Raw genomic sequence first — 22,012 nt, 5'->3', positions numbered from 1 at the left:
TGTAGTATTAGTACTAAGGAAACAAATTTAAATATATGGAAACATAATCCTTACATAAATTACTGGGAAAACCCCTAACTTTCAAAGAATGTATCATTCCCTTTAGATCAAAACACCAGTATTCGAAGATTTCTGTGAAGAATAAAGATCATAAAATCTAATTTGTTTGAGAGATACAAATGGTGTTCTTCACAATCCAGAAATTCCAAGAAATCTAGATTGAACAACAGAATATGAACTGATAGCTAAGTAACTACAGCTGGAAATTCTGACATCTGTAGCTGTCCTAGTGTACAATTATGTACATGTATTTGGAGCTGAATCCAAAACCTTAACATTTAATTTTTTTTTTTTTTTTTTTTTTTTTTTTTTTAAAGATATTTTATACTGGGTTTGGTTTGAGTGGCTTGAAACTGCAGGGAAGTTTACAAGCAGTCTTTTAAAATCCTAATATTATTAGTTTAAAAAAATATTTATTTTTGTTAAAAATAGTATCTTAGTTTTAATATGACAATTTGTTTCATTATGAATATTATCTATTAAAATTCTGATATGACTTTAAAAAGTCATTGGAGGTATTGCTTGGCCAGTTTGAGACCCATAATTTTAAAAAATTACCGAGTCATCTTTGAAAAGAAAACTCCCTTAGAGAATCTCAGTCTGGGAACCAAAAGGCAGTAGTTGCTCAAGAAAACTGACTTCATTTTCCTTCTTTATCTATTCTTCATTTTCTTCTGAAGTCCTGCTCAAATTGGGCAGTGAAGCAAGTCTAGTCTAGCTGTCTTTTCATTTTCTGCTGCAGATGCTGTGAGCTGATAAATTAGAGCACAAATACCAAGCACATACATTTTATGACCTTTTTTGTATCATGATAATCTTTTTTTAAGTATTAGTGGTTTGTTTTTTTTTTTGTATCAGCATCCCCCAAAGTGAAACCAAACCTAACTTTTGGCACCTAAACTACCTCTCTCTTTAACAGAATTGGTCTGAGTTACCTTGGTTGTACTGCAAACCTGCATTTATTTTGGGAATAATAATATTATATTGAGATGAAGGCACAAGCTTGATTTTTCACTTGCTGGAAGTTGACTCAAAAAGATAAAGCTTGTTAAATCTAAAGAAAATGATTCTTCAGGGTAAAATTCCAGCTAGAGTTGCAGAGGAACACTGGGCAGTGGAATGGTTTGGCTTTGTTTCTTTTTGATGGTGAAAATGGGAAAAATAGTAAGACACAAAAAATCCTCCAAGTTGGACCCCAAAATGGACAACTTTTTCTTTTGCCAAATTGAAAACCTTAAAATAATTTTGAACTGAACTAAATCTTTTACTTTTACATGGAGTACAAGAGTTTGTCTAATTTTTGAATGGTATTTTCTAATCTTCTAAGCATGAACATTTTGGCTAAATCAAGTCTTGCTTTGAAAGGAAAAATCTGTGCTTTATTACTTCAGCTTCTGCCCATTTTGGTCTTATGGTAGGGTTTGCGATGAATGGACTCATCTGGGAAGCGTCACCCAGCTCATGCGCAGGCATTAAGTTCTGCCTTTTCCTTCCAAAGGGCCAAAATTTCACTCTAAGCCTGCACCTGAAATTATAGACTGGGCTATGAATAGGCTGTAGGTGGCAACTGCAGTTCAGCATATGAAAGGAACAATTTCACCTGGGAAGTAATTTCCGCCAAGGCGGTGGCGTTTGCCATTGATGGGATTTGGAGTAGTACAGTGAAATTACCCCCTAGGTTAGCAGGAACAATTCTGCATTATGGTAGCATATGATAGGTATCACACTCTGCCTCAAATGAGCCTCAGAGAGATGATGAGCATCATATAAACACATAGAGCAATTTGGAAAGCTTTGCTGTTCTGTGATCTTATCGGCGCATTTGTAGGAAGCGTTTGATTTGTGGAAAATGTCACATTTAATTATATCTCTTGTGTCTTTGGTCTCTTCCTTTATGAAAATGATTTATGGTTTGGAAAAAGCACAAGATGATTAACTGCAGATGTGATTTCTTGTTTCCCAGATATTTGAATTAATTACCTGTAATTGTCCGTCATCACGTACTGTGTGTTACCAGGCTGAACAAAAAGACAGAAAGCCAGGAATTAGGCTAAAGCCTTCCTTTAGTATGTATGTTTATGGTATTGAAGGTGCATGAATGGTTTGTTCAAGGCTAATTTTTAGGAGAAAATAGCCACAATTTTAACATTGATTCATAAACTCCTGCCCTGAGTAAATAGACATGACAGAGCTGACGTTTCTAAAGTATTTTTCCACACAGACTTGAATAACTGAAGATGCATCAGTGGAGGAGAAACCTTCTCTACAGTGGTTTTTGAAAACATGTTGCACAATGAATTTTATTCTGATATATATTGTTCTACTACAGGGCTTTCTTCACTATCTTTTCCCCCTTGTGATTAGATTTTGAGGGTTTGACCCACCAAAGAAGAATAAAAGTGCAACTTTCGCTGCAAAAGTCAAGTGGGGCCAGGAAGTACATGTTTAGACAGTGTGGTTACTGCCAGTATCCATCAAAAAGAGCTGATGCTGAGGGCTCTTCAAGCCCTGCCATCAGACTTTGGTATCAAGACGGGTTCTCTAGAAGTTTCTCTGCTCAGTTTATCAGCTATATGGGGACTTTAGGCTTCTAAATGTTGATGCTCTTGCTTGCATGCTTAGATGTCAAAAGCAGGCTAAAATAGTTTTGAAATGGCCTCCCCATCTCCTCCACCTCCATCGTGTTACGTTTGAGCGAGGGTGGGAGGAAAGCTGCAAAGACTCTGAGGGACACTGTTGCCATCTTCCTGTGCTAATCCAAGTGCCATTGCCTTCCCTGAATGCCTTTTAGATGCCACATTTTGATCTTTCTTTCCCAGCTGGATGCTTTAGCAGATGATTTAAGAGAGAAGGCATTGGGATCGTGAGTGTGTTTTGATCATGGTGCATTAGACTGGAAGCTTATTCTTCTGTGCCTCTTCCAACGCAGATTATGCTAAGATAGCATGAAAGAAGCGTTTTTATGTTGTGTTTGGGTTTTTTTTTTTATTTTCCTCCCTGGTTAGGCCCTGCCAAGTGCAATTATTCTAAGCTGTATTCTGCAAAATATCAACTAAACCATAACAGCAGAGCAGCCATTGAGCATCCACTGGTACTAATTCATAAGGAGAGGTCACAGGAGGGTTGCATTTAGACTGGCATCACTTTGGCTTCTTGAGGGGTAGGCACATTGCCCAGCTTCAGGCATGTAAAGTTTGCGGTTTGTTCTGTAGAGTCGATGAAGAGAAAGGCTGCTTGGATCTCCTACACCTTTGAAAAAGAGCTGAGTCCTATTTCCACAGCTGTCTAGTTTGTGGATTCACACAAGATAGTAAGGGTTGTACCTGAATCTTTGCAAGGGTCTCTCTCCCCTTCATCCCTGCCTTTGGTTCAGCAACTCTCACCAGAATGTTCTACCTGAACGTTAATCTCCAGTATCTGGGAGGAGGCAGCATGCAGCAGTTAAGTGATATCCCCACTTATTTTCAACCATACGAGGTAAAACCTGAAATTTTCCTTCCCTAACATACAGTATTGATTTTCAGCACTTTGCAACAACGACAGAAATAACCATCTCCTCAGAGCTGGTCCATGCACATTGTAAACTCTTTTTTTTTCTTTTTTTAAATAGTTTTTAAAAAATGATTATAATTTATTTATTTTTCCACACAATGTTAACATTTGAGAACCCTAGAGAAATGGTGGTAGAACGTGTGAATTCCAAAATAGGATGCAGACTTTTATTTGTAGTGATGTCTTTTACCATAACTCAGCAGGAGATGCTGAAAAGCACGCTAGCAGAACCTTATCACTGTGTCCCATGAATTTTCTGCCTGGTGATTTCATGTTTGCAAATGCTGTTTGATAAGTGGTAATAAGACAGTGTTAATTATACTGTGTATATGGACACTGGAAAGTACATCTCAACTTGCTTTTTAGGTGTTTTTTAGGTTGTTTTGAAACTCACCCTTGCTGCATCTTGGCCCTTTATTTAGATTAGTTATTTCAACAGTTCTGCTTTGTGGCAATAACATCTATACGGCTGTGTGCTACTGCTCCTGAGAGCTTGGTGTATATTTTTGAGTGTAGTTCTAATTGTTGAGGTTTGCCTAAAGCCAAGTGTGGTCGTTTGTTGCAGCAATTAGAGAATGTCACGTATCCCTCATTCTGCCTTTGTTCTGCTTAAAATCTGTTGCTAGCTATTTGTTTAATTATTCTGCTGGATGTGAACAGTAGTAGAAGTAAATGGCATTGCAATATGTTAAGTTCTGCCCAAATTTAGACAAAACAAAATGTTTCCTGCCCAGAACGTTTTTGTACTGTGCACTGTACGTTCAGTTTTGTGGACAAAGATGGCTGGTAATACATTTGCAGCTGTTGTCAAGATTACTGTTCTATCTTTTAAAATTAAAATAGTGAAACATGTTGCTGTGTCCTTGTCTGTCCTAAAACGCATTACAACAAACTTATAAGCATGTCCTTCAGGAATATCCCATAATTATCTCATTGAGGTAAAGACATTACTTCACTTATATGTGATGAATAATGCAAGAGGCCTGGTATGTCTTCAGAGGTGGGACTCTACTGACAGTGTCTCTCTCTCTGCTTTTTTGTTTGTCTTAATTTCTACACTTTAAGTTTTAAGCTATTTTTTATTTCATAAGCATTAAATCTGTTTTCTTTTTAGCATGCAATTCTAAGAATAAGGAAAATGCAGTGTTCTCTTCCCCCTTGCTAGAGAATTATTTTACATATGCATTAACCCTGCATGTTCAGCTTTTTTCCTCCCCTCCATCTCCAAATCTCCTACCTCTTCCCTAGTTCAAGGTCCTGCCCACCTGAAAATCTTGTCATTACTTGTCCTGATTTTTTTTTTTTTTTTAAAGAAAAAACAAAAAATACTGGATCACTCTATTTAATTTATACTTTCAGCTGAGTTGTGTTCACTCCAACTTACGTCTCAGAGCTGAGGGCTCTCTTCCATCTTCTCCTGGTTCTCCAGTTCTCCAGGTTTTTGTGTCTTGCTCTCCCTTCCCGACTGTCTGAGACAAACTAAGGAGGGCAAATAATGCTCCTGGGCTCTGGGCCTGTGCTTGCCTCTGCTCGCTTTGCAGTAGTCTGAAAGTCTGGCTCAGTGTGTTGAGTTCTGGCACCCAGGTTAAGGGGAGACCGCCTCAGCGGGGTTCACTGGTCCCTTGGCGTGATTTGGGCACAAGCAGCTGGCTCCTTTGCCCTCACACCACTCCTGTCTATCTTGTCCCCATGCTGGTTCTGGCCTTTGTGGGGGTGGGAGGTCAAACACCTGTAAACTGGAAGGCAGCTGCAGGTGGGGAAGAGCCCTCCTGCCATTCCTCTGCTCCTTGTACCTTTGCTAGGGGACTGTACTTAAGGATCTGCTCGGGGGTCTGGAAGCCACCTCTGTAACTTCTGTACAACTGAACTGCAGTCTCTCCTCCCCTTCTTTTTGAGGTGATAGATTTCACAAGTTCTCCTTGTGAATTTGAAGTATGGGCCAACCTAGTTACTGAAATTCAGGTCATGGTTACTTTCTGGGTGCATGGGTGGCAATGGGAGATACGGTGGTAACTAGATATGCGCTAGCACATTCTGCACAGACACTGCTTTCCCATCCGTTTCCCTTGCATTTTGCAGAGCATGCAGCAGACGGATCACTGCGTGGAAGAGGCCAGAGAAATGCACGTGCTATCCACAGCTGCCAGTGTCCTCACTGGCTCCTCTAGCCCAGGCAGCCTTGCTGCTCTCTGCCTTCCACTGTCTGCTAATGCTTTCCCACTCTTCCCTTCACCGAGCTGCCATAAAAACATCCTTCAGCCACGGACGGGGAGAGAGAAATGGGCAGCAGCTACTCGGCCGAGAGGAGCTGTGCCGTCTCCTGATGGTGTGAAGCACTCGCTCCCCTTTCCCTCTCTGTGGATGTACAGCACTGACAGACTGAGGTGAGTGGCTGGAAGTGATCTAGCGCTGAGATTGCACAGCCCAAGCTCCATTATTTCACCACGTCAATTTAAAAAGTGGGTTGCGATCGTAAGAGTATTTAAATGTACTTCAGGTTACTTTTTAGCCTCTGCGTTTTCATTAATTATGTTAGGCAGTCTGACTCATGCTCTTATAAGTACTGAGCTGTAACAAAGCTGCATGTTGTGGTCATTTAGCGCAGAGCTGTAAGGGTTATTGGCGTTTTCATTAAAACATAACGCTTTCTGTCCCAGAGGGAATGGTTTGAACTTCAAGAATAGGGATGTGCAACTTTAACTTTTGTCTCTCCTCTGCAGGTGTAGAGGAGGTGCGTGACAGCAGGGGTTGTTCTCATCAAATTAGGTGGATTCTTGGGTAGGATCTGGGGAAAATCAGGCCATTTACAAAATTGTTTTGTGCTCATGAGAAATTGCTGCCTCCCACAGTTTATCCCAGTAGTTTTGTTTGCAAAAGATGTTGCGTGACAGAAACATGAATTCTTTTCTGGTCTAAAAATGATTGAAGTCTTTGGTTCATATTCAAAATTGAAAAGTATCTCCAGATTGAGGTAAGAACCTCCAGCCCATGGCTGATTCCACACGCTGTGATCTGTCACATCTCCTGCAATGAATAGCCTGGAGGTGGGAGTGGAAAGGGCAAGACTCGTGATTAAGAACCTCCAGCCCATGGCTGATTCCACCCGCTGTGATCTGTCACATCTGCAATGAATAGCCTGGAGGTGGCAGTGGAAAGGGCAAGACTCGTGACAGGTCTTGCTTCTTGGAAACAGCCTTTAATCCTCCCAACTAAAATTCATGTTTTAAACAGGATTTGCATTTTGACAGCAGTGGTAGGATTAGCTATGGCAAGAAGAGCCATGTTGGTAGTACAACAAAGACTCCAGCCTGTATGATTTTGAGGGAGCTGAATTTTCTGTTAAATGTTTTTTTTTAAAAAAAGTGCACTAGTGTAGATACTGCACCTTGTTTATGCAGTGTTATTTTTCTGGGACCAGAAGTCTACAGGATGAATTATTGGAATATATTTGAATATTTGGATTTATTTGAATATATAAATGCTGGGCTAAAGCCAGAAATACTAAGTCCCTTGTTCAAACACTCCTTTTGCAAAAGGCCAATCTGCCACATCCCTGCATACCATACATGCAGCCTGATTTGACTCCAAACCAGAGATGGCACATGATGTTTTTCACTGTTCTGTTTCTCCCCACAAAAATGTACAACAGAAAATGCCAGAAACCTTATATTACTAATCAAGAACAGCTTTTCTTAATCACAAGATTTTAATAGATGGTCTGTGTAGAACTCTAGTAATCCAGTCACTCATGCACTCTCCTCCACTTAATTCAATTTCCTGTAACAGCCTAGTGATTGCAATCACTTGCCTGATTGTAGCAATCGTAAAGCCCCACTCCTGTTGACCCAGTCATGAAAGATGACTGGATGCACTGATTCTGTACCTAAATCAAAATGGAGAGCAGCATATTGGAATTGCAGCAATACAGTAGAAAAATCAGACCCATTAGAGATTTTTTTTTTTTTTTTTTAAATTTTAAATCATTGGAAATCGGTTGATGTGCCTTTTCAATGAGGAAAGTGAGGGGAAAAAAAACCTGTCCACTTGTGCATTCATGCTATAAGCATATGCATGCTGAAGAACCTGAGCCCAGAGGACTGTGGCCACAGCAGTACGTGTATGGATGTGTCCTCAGGCTGTTTCTGTTCAAAGTGCGACACTTCAGGCATGAAGCAATTTGGTGTGCCCGGCCATGTCTACTTTTCTTAACCACTGGTGTTAGGCAGCAGAGGAAAGGCAACTTGTGGTACAGCTGTGTCCATCAGCATGCTGGCTCTTACCCTCCTTCCTCCTTTATAGTGGGTCCAGGGCTTACTTTCTTTTTGGTTTGGTCAGGTCTGGAACAGAAATGCTCTTTCTGTGATTATTGTCACCAATCCTGTCCTTGCGTCTTGTTCCTAACAGCAGCACTCGGAAAATTCAGTCAGGGCTTCCTTGCACTCTGGTTGCTCATCCTTGCAAGTTCAGAGGTGTATCTGGATCTTCTTTGCCTTTGGCTTCAGCACTGCAGGGAGTCATCACTGGGGCTGTGCCATGCTTTCACACCTGCTCTTGGGTGTTCAGCAACGATCTCCCAACACTCTTGGAAGCAGACCATCCTGGTCAGAAGAAAGGGCCTACCACCACCCACCCCTCCTTGGTGCTGTCGCGCTTCAGTCCACAAATTAGCTTTTGCTGGCTAGGGTCAGGGCTGACTTCCCTCTCTTCACATTCATTCCTCATTAATTCACACTTCCAGGAGCAACCTTTTTAAAAGAGATTTTCTAATTTCAGAGGGTGTTAAGAGACCGAATTCTCATAAGGATTGCTTTAAAGATGCTGATAAACTGTTCCTCTGCTGACACCAGTGTAAAATTAAACAATCTACCTTACGGTCAAAGACAAGCGGCTGTGCTTGAGAAAAGGCAGCTGTGCTCTTGAGTGGCAAGAATGAACAGCACAGACACTGGAGTGCTGCTTTTCAGGCATGTCAAATTATGCATCATATCCTGTAAACAGGTATCCAAAGCTGTAACTCACAATTTTCACTCCTTGGATGCTTATATTCTTCATGCATGATGTATATTCTTTGCAGTGGATTGGCAAGACTGTGGGCTATAATAAAACAGTAGAAAACTCTTTCCTTTTTTGATTGCCTCCTAACACTTTTTATTAAGCAGGGAACTTTTTTGATAGCTTGTAAGTGATGACTTGCAAACAAGTATTTTCACAGATCTGGAAATGACAAATCCTTGATGAAGTTTCCCTGGGGGAAAGGTTTCCCTGCCACCAAATCAACAGCCTGGTCCGTCTCCAAGATGAGGAGGGGAAAGAAATCTGCTACTCCAAGTCCGTTGAACATGAAAAGCCAGAAGCAGAAGCATACCAGGTAAGAACAGATTTTCCTATGCAGTATGTCGCCTTTAGTAATTACTGCCCATCTTCTACACTGCTCACTGTTCCTTTATTGTATTCCTTCTGGCAATGACTTCCATACTGCTGCTATGAGCTATTTTGTCCTTGCTGCTGTTGAAAACAGGTACTTGCGTTGCCTTCGGCTTATGCTTTGTGTCTGTGATTGACCATACTATTATGGAACTGAAAGACACCACTGGGTTGCTTGTACATTTTCAATCTGAGTCTCTGTTATAATGGTTTGCAGAGAGGTATTTTGATCCAACTTTTGAATTAATTGATCAACTTTTACCTCCAAGAGGAATTTTAGACAACTATCTGTTTGCAAAACAATATTTTATTAATAAAAAGACTTGTAAACAGTACGAAAGAAACCCCAATTTTACACTGAATGAAAAATCCAAAATAAACTCCCAGAAACATGCCTCAGTTCTTCACTCTGTACAAGAAATTCCATTGGGTAGTAATCCTACGTACACATTTATCTAAAGATGGCTGAAAGTACAAAAAAGCATCATGCATACTTCTATGCATAGCAGCTACACAGCTGGACAGACTTAACAATACACACCAAAAATCTGTACATCAGTGATTAAAAAAGCCATGCTTTGTGTAGCACCGAGGGGAGAATTATGTGGATTAAAAAAATTCACTGACAACTGCAAGCCCTGCAATCCTGAATTAGGGACATGACTGACCAATTTCTGCTTGCAGTTTCATCTCTTCTTTTCTCAAGGGAAAATTGTCAATAAGTGCAAAGAGCTCGGCTGGTGTTGCTGGGAAAGGATAGCGTTCCTTGTCCATTCCATGCTTGTCCATCACCACGATGTTGAAATTGTAATGGGGGATCCTCAGCAGCAGCCTGCAAAATAAGGAACTCGTTTTGTTAAAGCCCATCATCTACCACCTGGGCACTTCAAACTAATAAATGGCAGAACCAGCCTGTTGGGTCTAGGCAGAGGAAGGCAGGGATGGTCAGAGGGGGGTTATACAGGGTCTGCTTTGTTTCAGCTCTAAGAACAAGGAGTCAGATAGAGAGTGGGTGTCTGCATGTGCTGCAGGCTTTACCTCTGCATTAGGGAAGGGTCAAGGTAACTGCACTCAGCTCTCTTTTCTTCTCAGACCTCTAACTCAGTATAGCACATGCCATTACCTATGGCTATCACAAGAGAAAAAAACCATAAGACAAAAAAGGTACTTTATACATTGCCTAAAGAAAACTATTGCGATGGAGCTAGAGTTCCATGTAGACTACACCCTTTCTTGGCTGCCACATGGTATAAAACTACAATGAGAAAAAGCAGGACAAAATTATTGGAGTCAGTTTTCATCGCTTCCTAAAAATAACATTCTACCTGGTGGCATCTCCAATTTAGGAGAACAAAAGCCACTGCTACCACTTTCCTTCCAAGTGGTAAAGGGGGTCATTTGAGCTCCTTTGGAGATGTGACAGTTACAAAAGTATATCCTTGGTGCTCTTTTCATCTTTTGCTTGAAGGAGTAATGAACTAAAAGATCCTTAGACATGCAGTCAGTCAACATCATTGGTGTGGGGGAAATAAATTCAGGCAGCCGTGACAGGATGGTGTCAGGACAGGAAAGCTGCCATGAAGAAGAGGGTCTGGGGGGGTTGGTAAGGTGTGAAGCATCAAAATTGACCTTCCTCAGCCTTCTAACAAGTTTGAGTGCTCTAGGCATCTTCTTGTTGCAATTAGGGAGCTTGGCTATTAAATTCAAACTAAAATAAAGTTTGAAGCTAAGCTATGGTGATAGAAAGCTATGTTCCTCTTGTGCCTCATCTTACCTAGGAAAAATGCTTACCCTTCTAAAAATCCAAATGCTAACCTTATGAGGTTTCCAAAGTTTTAACTAGGGTACCTGTGCTCGTTAGTTTACATAATGCCAATTCTGGACAGCATCTTTATTCAAGATGTTTAAGGGTGCATTTCATTTTGATTTAATGCCTTCCAGAACTGGAATGCTATAATTCACACACTGCAGTAACAAGAGAGAAAAATCAAATGGAAAACTAACTTTCACTGAGTGTAAGGCAAGTCATACCATACCAATTTCCAAAACGTAGCTCCATTGTTTACATAATGCCAATTCTGGACAGCATCTTTATTCAAGATGTTTAAGGGTGCATTTCATTTTGATTTAATGCCTTCCAGAACTGGAATGCTATAATTCACACACTGCAGTAACAAGAGAGAAAAATCAAATGGAAAACTAACTTTCACTGAGTGTAAGGCAAGTCATACCATACCAATTTCCAAAACGTAGCTCCATTAAAGGTTAGGGGGAGGGGAGGGTGAGTGTTACCAGAGCTTATTATTTTCTACAGAGCCACAAGAAAACCATTTCAACTTTAGCAGAAGTACTTTTTTGAATGAGAGGCATTTTGTGCTCTCTTTTTCCTTTTATAGACAACAAATGTTTTCATTTTTTGAAATCCAAAAAACCCTCTCTGACTTGTCAGCATTTTTTATTGTCCCCAATTAAAACTCGCTCCATTTCCTCAGGCATATCACTGAAGATGTTGCCTAAAATGCTCCTGGACTTTTTTCCTAACTACTACTTTCCCTGCCCCTGAGGCCTTCACTTTTGGCTCTCGTAGTTCTCCTCTCCTGTCCCTTGGAAATGCTGGCACTTGAAGTCTCCCTTTCAAGTGAAAACCAACCCCCTGCCAGTCTAAAACCAAGTCAAAACAGTTTAGGCACCTCAGTAAAACTGCTGAATGTTGTAGTCAGGCTGGGGAGGCCGAGATAATTTCCCCTTTGAAATACTGCCCATATCATTTCTACATGTGGGACATCAAAGAGCAACCACTGCTTCCCCTTCTGGCCTGGCCACAACCACCAGCAGCACTGCAGAGAAGATGAGCTGTCGCTGTCATTTGGGGCTGCACTGGCAGCTGCTCCAAGGCTGTCCTTGCAAAGTGATTGCGGCCTGTCATGACTGCATCAGACCAACTCCAGCACAAATACAGACATACTTGAAGTGTTTTCAGTGGCAGCACCCAAAAATATAGACCTATAACATGATCAAAGGGATACATGGGGAGTTCACGTGAATTCAGAAATTCACTCAGTTTGAGGAAAGGGGCAAGGAAGACGTGGCACTTGAAAGAGTGGCATAGACTTCAGCTTGTTTCACATTTACATGGGTCACAGCCCATTTAAATATGAAACAAGCTGAAGTCTACGCTCTTCATTTCATAAACACCAAATGCCCATGAATTTGCAGTAGCTATTACACAGATATAGAGCAAACCTACCCTAAAACTTACTCATCATCTACCTTCCAGTGTCTAGCTATGTACGTTAGAGTAGAATATGTATATTTAGACAGTAAGATGCAGGGAATCAAAAGCAATACATCATGTATGCTAAGGTGCAAACACAACAGTAGTGAGAGCTTACTTTACCTGAGTTGCAGGGCAAGTGATGGGGGCAGCAGCTTTACACCTATTCTTCCTATCTGTGCTGGGAAGATACCAACCAATTCAACTACAGTAACATGTCGGAGGTCTAAACCACACTGTGCTGGCTGGAAGGGTTAAAAGAAGAAAAAGGTGTGTTAGTTACCAGTGAGAGAACAGAGGGTTGTTTTGAGCGTGCAGCGAGTGTTCATAAAGAGTCCGATCTTCTTACGTTAGTGAGATGGTTTAAACTGAAATGACAGCATACTTTGAAAAGTCTCTAATTTTCACTGTGAAGAACTAGAGCCTTATGACTCCAGGGGATGTTAAATGACAGATTCTTAACTGCTCTAAGAAAAACAACACACAGGGACCACCTAGGAGGAATATAAACTTGTCTTTGTAATGACATGAAAAGATGCCAGGATATTAAGCATTGTGCCAGTAATCTAATTTGGCAATCAAAGCAAGGTATGTGAAATGGAAGTTGACCGCAGAAAGTTTTCTTTCATGCCAACTTGTTTGACCACTGTCAAACAGTGGGAAAAGTACTATAGCCATTAAATTTAGTATTTTAAACTATTTAATTTTGATCAATATATTGAATTTTCTTGCCAAGCTAATCTAATGGGGGAAAGAAAAACTACTTTTTTTTTTTTTTAATACAACTGTAACTTAAGCCAGCAGTTAAAAACATCATCATGTTCATATCCCAATGACTATTTATACTGAATTTTGCTACAGTTGTGAAAAAAGAAACCAAGATAGAGGCACTTGCCGCTGTGAAAGAGTACAGGACTGGCTCCCTTTCCTGAGGACACAGATACATTTCTGAGATACATCCCTAAGTCTAGCAACCCAACAAGAGCATCACATTTACCACCCTTAAGAAGGACAATCAGCAGAAGTTTTCTTTTTTTTGGCACAAAACACCCCAGTGCTATCTCCAGCACTCTGGATGATTTCTGTGCTGAGTCTCTGGTCCTTTGTTTGCTGATGCACTGGTTATTTCTGAAGCTATTCATGCTTCCTTGCCTTGTAGTTACCAAGTCTGTAAGCCTGGCTTGCATGAGCTGCAACCTCTGAAGTGCTGGATTGGTTTGGGTTTTTCCAACTTCTTTAGGAGCTGAGTTAGGGATTGATTATTGAACACAAGTTAATGTTAAACTAATTTGGGGAGGATGGAAGAGGGCCAGAACAGCCTGGGATTCAGCGACTGGTCAGTCACAGGCAGCACAATCCAGAACGGAGCTGAATTAGAGACTGGGGAGATGTTTCAACTCAAACCTATGTAAAAAGGATTAATCCAGAACCACTACTGCTTCAGCCAGATCCTCCAGTGGCTGCAAGTAACAGCTGAAGTTTGCAGATTTATATCAAACAGTGGAGCTTGTCCTCTTCTGTCTTTCTTCAAAGAAATAAAATACTTGAACCCCTCTCCCAAAATGTGTTTTACCTGCAGCATTCCCAACTGCATCCTGTAGAAGAAGTTGGCTGCAGTAGGAGTTGAAATAATTAGCAGTCTCCGCTTCTCATAAAATTGATCCAGAAGTGCAGCTGCAGTCCTCACATTCACATTAATATTCATGGCTGGAATTAAAACAAAAATTATAGAGCATACTGAAAACAGACCTATTTCTAAAAGCACAATCTGTTAGATAGCAGAAGTGCAAGAACAAGAAATAACAATAAAGAAGATATGGGTGAAATACTGGCCTCACTGAAGCCAACAATTTTATCTTAAGCTGTTCTGGCTTGCAAGATGGATTGACTCCAGAATGTGAAGTTTTGTAGAGAGCTTGGAGCTAAAACACACTATCAGTTGTGAGGTACCATCATCATCCTAGGAAAGAGCAGCCAAAGGTGGCAAAGGCTTCCGCTCTAAGTGCAAATTGGCAGAGGAGACAAAGATGTTAAGTTTCTTACCTCTAGGGCATTAAAGTTTGCAGCTGTATTTCCACCCCACACCCCTTTCCCAAATTCTCACTGCCACGAGAACCATTGCTCTGGCAGCCCTTCTGGTTAAGTGGTGAAATACTCACTTACGTGCACAGGTTGGCTCCACTCCTGACCACCCCAAATTGTACTGGCATACCCTAGCTGGGCTTCCTTGCAGCTCGTAGCCACCAATGCAGGAGAACTCGCATGTAGCACCATAGTTATTTCCATCACCTGAACACTTGATGTAGCCATTATCTGGGGCATTTAATTTCACACAGCGCCTGACTTTAAGCAAGAGGGGGGAAAGGAAAAAAAAAGGCAAGGCATGAGTCACCCTGTTTGTTACATGGCCAGTGGAATACCAATATAGAAGACATTTTTTCTGTTTGCTTTCTGTATTATTAGACTCATGCACCAAAAACCCCAAACAAACAAAAAAAACCCTCAACTCATACGTAAACTAAAATCATACAGATAGATGTATAGCTGTATGCATGTGATTGTGATATCCTGGTGACAAAAGGTCATGGAGCACAAAGCGAGCTGAAGCTGAAACCTACAGGTTTCACCTCTGCATATAAAACTCCAGATTTCAAGATCTGGACTTGTGAAAGGGCAGCCCTCCTTGACACATGTGAGTCACAGCTGAAAAAGCTCCTTCGCATACTTTCAGCAGCTCACATGCTAAGTATCAGGGAGGAGCCTGCAGGAGGGAAGGGGTGTGGAGCTGGAGGCAGGACTGATCAATGAAGCTCTGCCCTGGCATGCGGAGTGCTAGCCACCCACCCTGCTGCAGGTCTGGCCCCCAGGGTCTTGAGCAAGACAGCATCAACATACAGTTTATATACACATACATATACAGACAAATAGAGAAATGAGGACATTTCTCAAGTTGCCTACTAAGCCAGATGCAAATCAGTGACTGTATTTATAGGGTAAACCACTATTCTTACCTCTGACTTTAACAAGGAATTTGCAAGTGCCTTTGTTTTCAGCTCTGTCATACACAGTATATTGGATTTTGTGGTCGCCTTCTGGAAAATGTGACCCTGGTGGCAGGCCTTTCAAAATAACACTAGAACAGGAGATAAACCAGGACAGACGTGCATAAATTCACCATGCACCGGTATTTTCCTACTGACAATGTTGTAAAAGCCTGAAGAGTGACATTTGTAGCACGCTAAGATTGCCTGGCTGCGCTGCATGACTGGGGAAAGGAAGAGGCTGGGCAGCTGTGTCCAGAGTATTTAAACTTGCTACCAACAGCCCACCCTGGAGTCATACAAAAGGGTCCCACCCTGCTGACACAAGGGAGGCAGAGCAGGCAGGGCTTGCTCGCTTCCTATAAGGCAATCCACAGTGTAGCCAAGCATCACGCCATGCCCAAAGGAACTCGAGCTTCCTTTTCCTTAAATAAGGAAAAGTCAAGATTGATCCTCCCTCCTTTTGTATCGTGAACAATCCATTGTCAGTGCTGCAGTGAAATCCAGAGCCGGCGGACTGTTAAGAAAACTTCCAGCCTCTTACAATGGGGACATACCCCATCCGGCTGCTCTGCTCCTATGATTATACTAATGTACAAAAATGGAATAGAAAGCGAGATTTATTGTCACAGCAGAAGGGTGTGGTGATCCACAGCAGCGTTTTTCACCTGGAACTTGTTCCTATCCTGCAAATATGTCAGGAGAACTCAGACATGTTAAACGTATCCTCAGTACTGAAGCAGTGAGGTTGAGCATTGTTCCACATAATGGGAAAGCTTACATACGGGACTAGAGGACCCAGTGCATTTAAGGAAAGCACTGTACGATATAAAACATCACAGTTTAGCAAGACTTAATAAAAATAGATTTATGGAAAAGCTTCCACAGATTCAACACCTAGCCTCTTCAGCGCTGGGAACAGTTACTCATATGACAAAGTCTACATGGGATATTGCCCTTTTTTTTTTTTTTTGCCTGCCAGACACTATTTTATCAAAAAGACTTTGGAATTTCTTTATTGTGATGCTTTTCAAAGTTTTTATTTTATCAGGCTTAATTTTTTTTTATGCTGTTAATTGCCATAGAATTATCACATTAGACCTTAACAGTAATATTGGTTTTAATTGTGTAATGAATTCTTCTTTCTGACATTATTTAAACTGTAACAATAAAAAGGCAATGTCACTGTGTCTTTCAACAGCTTTTTTGTATTCACAGAAAACTATAAACATCTTTATGCTTACAACTTTGAGATTTTAAGTTTAACCAGTCCACCAATATAGAGTTAAAAGATGTAACTTGCTTAATGAAAAAAGCAGATTTTCTATACTCTTTCCATTACAATAATCTAGGTAGACTGCCATAAATCCTGCATGATAAAGATGGGAAAATTGGAGACAGTGGTACCATCACAAGTGCACCTTGCTCTTCTGGAAAATGTGTCTATGAAACCATAAAAATTGACAAGGAAATTTTGAAGAAAGTGTTAGGTTTAAATCCAATGTTTAAAGTCCCCAAGTTTCAAATGAGAGGCATTACTTCACAAGTAACTGCAGAATGCTGTGACATCAGTACTCAGCACTATTTCAGGAAGAAGTCTAAAGACGATTGTAGATATTGTTTTGTGACATAATTCGTCTTGTTTTTTTTAAGGCAGTCAAAATTGCCTCTGCTGCTACCTCCAATGCACTATTATCTTTTCATTGTTATGTATAAAAGGTAACTTGCTGTAAGAAAACTTGTTGTATATGAGAAGAGACCCACAAAGAAGCTCTGGAAAATTTCACAGGTGCAGTCAAAATGCTATTGTCATTTATTCCATCAGCTCTAAAAAACCCACAATAATCTGCTACCCTTCTACATGCCAGGTCCTGAACAATTCAAGTTGTCAATTTTTAATTTTTCAATTAAACACGCAATTCTTTACAGGCCATCGACATGTGACAGCTATAAATAAGCATCTTGGATGAATTAAGGGGAAAGGGTACCTGGCCACCCTTATCAGCTGAATTACTAACCAAAGACCCCAGGAATAAAAAGGAGAAAATGCAAACATTTACAGATTTGCACCTACTCTGTCAGAATCCCGTCTGCAGTGTCCCGTCCCTCCGGGGTGTCCCAGAACACTCTGGCCGTCAACTTGTTGGGCTCTGCAGTTTTCTCCTTCACACTCGGGCACTGGATTCTTGGAGGTTCAGTATCTGTTGAAATAAACGTCACAAAAATGGGCACGTGTGCATATGTTATAGCTACACATTTTCTTCTCTTGCCCTGTTGTCAGTGTAATTCGGGACCACCTTCAGCTGGCCTCCTCAACACTGGAGGTGTCCCAGCCAAGGCAGGTGGAGCCTGCACTTCTCACCTTTTTGTAGGAAGAGTAAGAGATGACAATGATCAACCCCCCCCCGCCCAATGTAAAAAACTAATTTAAAAGTAGTTATCGTTACTTTCTTTATCTAGTCCCCAGTTAAAAAGCAATGTCTACAAATTGACTGTATTTAGCTTTGAACTCTAAGGAGGGATGCCCAAGATTGTACCCAAGGAGCCTGACCCTTCTGTTTATCTGCTCTGCCTCTCCTTGTTCATCTGTGCAGTGGATATTCTGATTAATGACATGTGTAAAGCACACTGAACATAAATCTCTCTCCATATGATAACTTTGCATGTTACTGTTAAATTCTTGGTTATTTTTCCTGCAGCAATGGCAAAAAGAGAAACAATGGAAGATTAACAAAATTGTCATTTTGCAGGGAATTGCTGCTGCGTTTGATTTTTTTCAAGTAATACTTACAATAATGCCTTAGAGGTAATATAAAACAAAAAGTAGACCGGGTAAGTTTTGAAAGCTTGTTTAACTGCTACCAGAACATTGCGACTATTATTCAGGAGTAAAGGAACGGTGGAAATTATAAAAGACCCTGATGGAGGACAAAGGCAATGCACAGCTGCTTCCGTTGCCAATCCTGCCAGCATAGCAGAAATACATGGGTGAATGAAGTCCAAACACCATCACAATCATTAATTTAAAAAAAAAAAAAAAAATCTATCTTTAATAACTTAGCCTCATGGTTTTTTACTATTGCTTGGGTTATACCCAAATGAAGTCTAAATCCATGGAGTCATATACCAGCTCTAAAAATGAACACAGAGGCAGGATTGGTCTTTACCTGCAGACAGAAAACAATCCCTAAAGTGCTGCTTAAATTTAAAGAGTGGCAGGCTTTGTCTTTTCATTTTCAGGGCAGACACAAAAAGTACAATCTGGATTTCTTTCAAAAAAATAGCAATGAGAAAAGGTTAGGTCTTTATAAAGCATGAAATATACAAAATAATTTCATAGACCCTCATATTCTACAAGCAACACACAGTTTTCTACCAGTTTAACTAGGGCAAGTGCAGCCCTGCTGTAGCCCCTTCAAACTTTTAATGGTATTCCAAGAACCTGGGACTCTTGAAAACTGGCTTATCTCTATTTCTTCTGTAAGAGTCTTCCTCCAATCCCAAACACCGCAGCTTTGTGAGGCACTTCCATAGGAAGAGCTCCTGTCTTAATTTTGCACAGGAGGGAGCGGGGGAGACAGAGGCAAGTAAGCGTCCTACCAAAGTTATTCAGAAAACATCAGGAATATTGCAAACTGCCTTACACAAATGCTTATTTTTGTGGGGTTTTTTGTAAATAAACAATGGAAAAAAAAAAATATCTTCCTATAGTGTTGGGAGGATAACCTTTGATTTCTTTGTAGATCCTACTAGAAGGTGAAGCTAGCAAGAGTGGGTTCCCACTGCAGGGAGTGGAGCAACCACAAATGAAGAGCAGAATCCTCTAAAAAGCTTTTGCAGCTTCCTGTACTTTACAAGAACACCCTTCACTAAAGATACATAAGGCACTTAGTTCTTCTTTACGGCTTCTTTAACTTTTTCACTTTTTGAGTTCTTTCACTCCTCCTTCCCTCATTGGCTGCAGTATGCAAGCGAGCAGGATTTTTCAAGCATCCACTCTGGCTGTAGGAAGCTCTTTGTCTCCTTTCCTCATGTTTCTTATTCACTCCCTTATTTTTAGAGTACCTTCCCATTATGTGTGGAAGTGTGCTCACATCACAGCCAGCGAGAGCTCTGCCCTCTTCTGCAAAACTACGTTGCTCTCAGTAACCACCCAGTGTAGCTGAATTAGGGTAGGAAATAACCCAGGCTGCTTCTGGCTCTAGTTAGTTTACTGTGGCAACAGCTTACCACCGTGCTATGGACAGTATACATTTATTCCAGCATTACGTTTACTTAAAGACAGAACAGCATTTAAGGACCCAGTGTTTTAAGCACTTACTTAATTAATCAGAAAGCTCATTACGCTATTTAGTGCGGAGAAGACCGGTTGCTATGAACCGGCTTGGACTTCCATATCGTAAAGACAAATAATATGGTTACTGTGGGAACCAACTCACCAAGCACCCCCGGGCCAGGCAGCCTTTTTAGCTGGACTTAAAAATTCCTGGAAAAGATATTTTCTTTGGTCATTTCAGCTGCCTCTTAGCATTCAACAGGCACTAAATGAACCCCACCAGAATAACTCTGCTTTGAAGCGAACCAAGAGAAAGCAGCTGTCTAGAGGCTCTTTAACTGCGGTGGCCACTGGGATGTGTTAAACCAAACAGCGCTCAGGTCTTTTTCCTCGTGCCCTCGTACAAATATCTACAGCCTATTAAGCACCTCAGCCACAGCTTGGCAGAAGGAAGACAGGTCTAAAAAAACCCAACCCATTTAAATGCAGAGAACATCCAGGCAAATGCACAAGTGACAAAACTGAAACGCAACCTCTGAAAAATCCTTCAATAAAATGTATGACGTGAGCAAGGTGCCCACCTGCAGGTCAGAAAACTAAACCCGTTCCAAAACAAACCCCAACGGAGGAATCCACAAGACTGCTGACTGCTGGGGAGGTTTTATCAAAGGGAGAAATCACCCTGTAAGCACTGGATTGTCAGACTCTCTCGCTAAGTAAGTATTCCTGGGCAGAGTCAGAGCCAGGACACACTGCAAGGTGTCTGACCCCGTACGGCTGGTCTTACGCTTTTACCACAGTGTCACTGCTGAAAGACGGAAGACAAGCCAAGCGGATTTCTTTAAGCTGTTTAGCAGGGCTATGTATTAAATGGGTGAATTTTGCCTGCAAGGTTTACATCACGGGCAGGGAAATTGAGTTTTCGTTAAAAATTTGGCGCTGTTCAGCCACCACTTCTCTTTTACATTCTTGAAGTTGTCACTTTTCTGGGCTACTCGGCAGCAGCAACCGGTACTCGGGCTCCACGCAGGGAAGCGGCATTGCAGACATCACATCAGGAGGTCAGCAGTGGAATACCGAATTTTAAAGCTGTTCTTTGAACTTTGTGGAGAAAAATGCTAAGTTTTCAAATAGGTTTTAGATTTTATTTTTAAAAAACATACTTCTGGGACTGGCCACATTAACAATATCAACAAAATGTAAAGAGCTTGTTAACTGCCTTTCTCGTAGTTTGTAAATAAGTTTTTACACTTATTTGCTTGTGAATTTGGGATGACAAGAGGAAAGAAACAGAGGGATGGTACTGAATGCCCACTGATTGCTTATTCAAGACTCCATATGGGATAGGTAAACAAACGGTCTGCTGCTACATAAACATGCTGTTATTACTGATAGCTGATGACATTAAACAATGGCTGGAAGTTAATTCAAAACATTAGTCTGTGTCAAAAGCATAAAGAGATGAAGAGACAGGAAATCATAAAAGGGGGAATGAAAAACATTGTTCTGCTCTCCCCACCCCCCTCCACAAGGCATTTTGCTCTGTATTTCAAAACATCCATTATCAGGGCCTGTATAATTAATGATTCAGAGTGCAGAGCTCGTTTCAGACATTGGTAGTTGGAAGCTGTTAGTTAACTACCTATCAATACAGTCTTAGGATGTGACAAAAGGATGACTTAGCACAATGACAGCCATTTACCATAACCTCTGTTATCAGCAGGATTCAGGAAAATGAAACCTCTATCGAAGAAAAGAAGGTGACATTTTTCAATCTTCTAGAGGAAAATATCTGTTTCAATCTATGTTACAGTGCATTAAGGATATAATGGAAACATTATTCAAGTGACTATTGGCATTTTTAGCTAACTGATAACCAAAAGCAGCTGTACGTTGATCTTTTTTAATCAAAGTTATTTCAGCAACATGAAGGATATCCTTCCTCTTATAGGAGGGGGACAGGTGAAAGAGTCTGCTTTGTTAGGACAGAATACTCACTTCTGTAAGTGACTGCTAAAAGATACCTAATTGTCTTTAATTAAAAAAAAAAACCAAAACTTTTTTCCTCCTTTTAATGAATTCCTGTTTCAGCAATGATGTTAGCCCGATGCCTTTCCTACACGGATCTTCACTACCACACTGTGAACCCCAAGTAGTTTTGTGCAAAAATGCTAAGCCGTGCAACTGCAGTACAAAAGGGTAGAGGAAAGCCCCTTGTTTTCAAGAGGATTATAAATTCAGGTCTGCAGTAACTTTGCCACACTTGATGCTAATAGCTGTGGTGTCCCCAGGTCACTTCCTAACTATTTGTAACGACATGAACTTTACCAGCTGTCGTGGTTTAACCCCACGCAGCCGCTCACTTACCCCCCCTCCGGTGGGACG

At 41.0% G+C, this 22,012-nt stretch overlaps 1 protein-coding gene across 1 annotated transcript in view; it reads right to left on the bottom strand.

Moving 5' to 3' along the window:
- Nucleotides 1-9,327: 9,327 nt before the first annotated feature.
- Nucleotides 9,328-22,012, bottom strand: part of SRPX (sushi-repeat containing protein, X-linked) — a 22,775-nt gene continuing 10,090 nt past the window's right edge. Inside the window, exons 5-10 of the mRNA XM_009572979.1 lie at nucleotides 17,426-17,552; nucleotides 15,322-15,443; nucleotides 14,474-14,653; nucleotides 13,884-14,017; nucleotides 12,434-12,555; nucleotides 9,328-9,868 (exon numbers count right to left, since the gene is read on the bottom strand). Of these exons, the coding sequence (XP_009571274.1) occupies nucleotides 9,688-9,868; nucleotides 12,434-12,555; nucleotides 13,884-14,017; nucleotides 14,474-14,653; nucleotides 15,322-15,443; nucleotides 17,426-17,552 (866 nt within the window). The 3' untranslated portion in view covers nucleotides 9,328-9,687. The remainder of the gene's footprint in view (nucleotides 9,869-12,433; nucleotides 12,556-13,883; nucleotides 14,018-14,473; nucleotides 14,654-15,321; nucleotides 15,444-17,425; nucleotides 17,553-22,012) is intronic.

The sequence above is a fragment of the Fulmarus glacialis genome, unplaced genomic scaffold (genome assembly GCF_000690835.1).
Source record: "Fulmarus glacialis isolate BGI_N327 unplaced genomic scaffold, ASM69083v1 scaffold17092, whole genome shotgun sequence".
NCBI lineage: Eukaryota > Metazoa > Chordata > Aves > Procellariiformes > Procellariidae > Fulmarus > Fulmarus glacialis.
The sequence above is the reverse complement of the archived record's forward strand: the minus strand, read 5'-3'. Positions and strand labels throughout refer to the sequence as shown.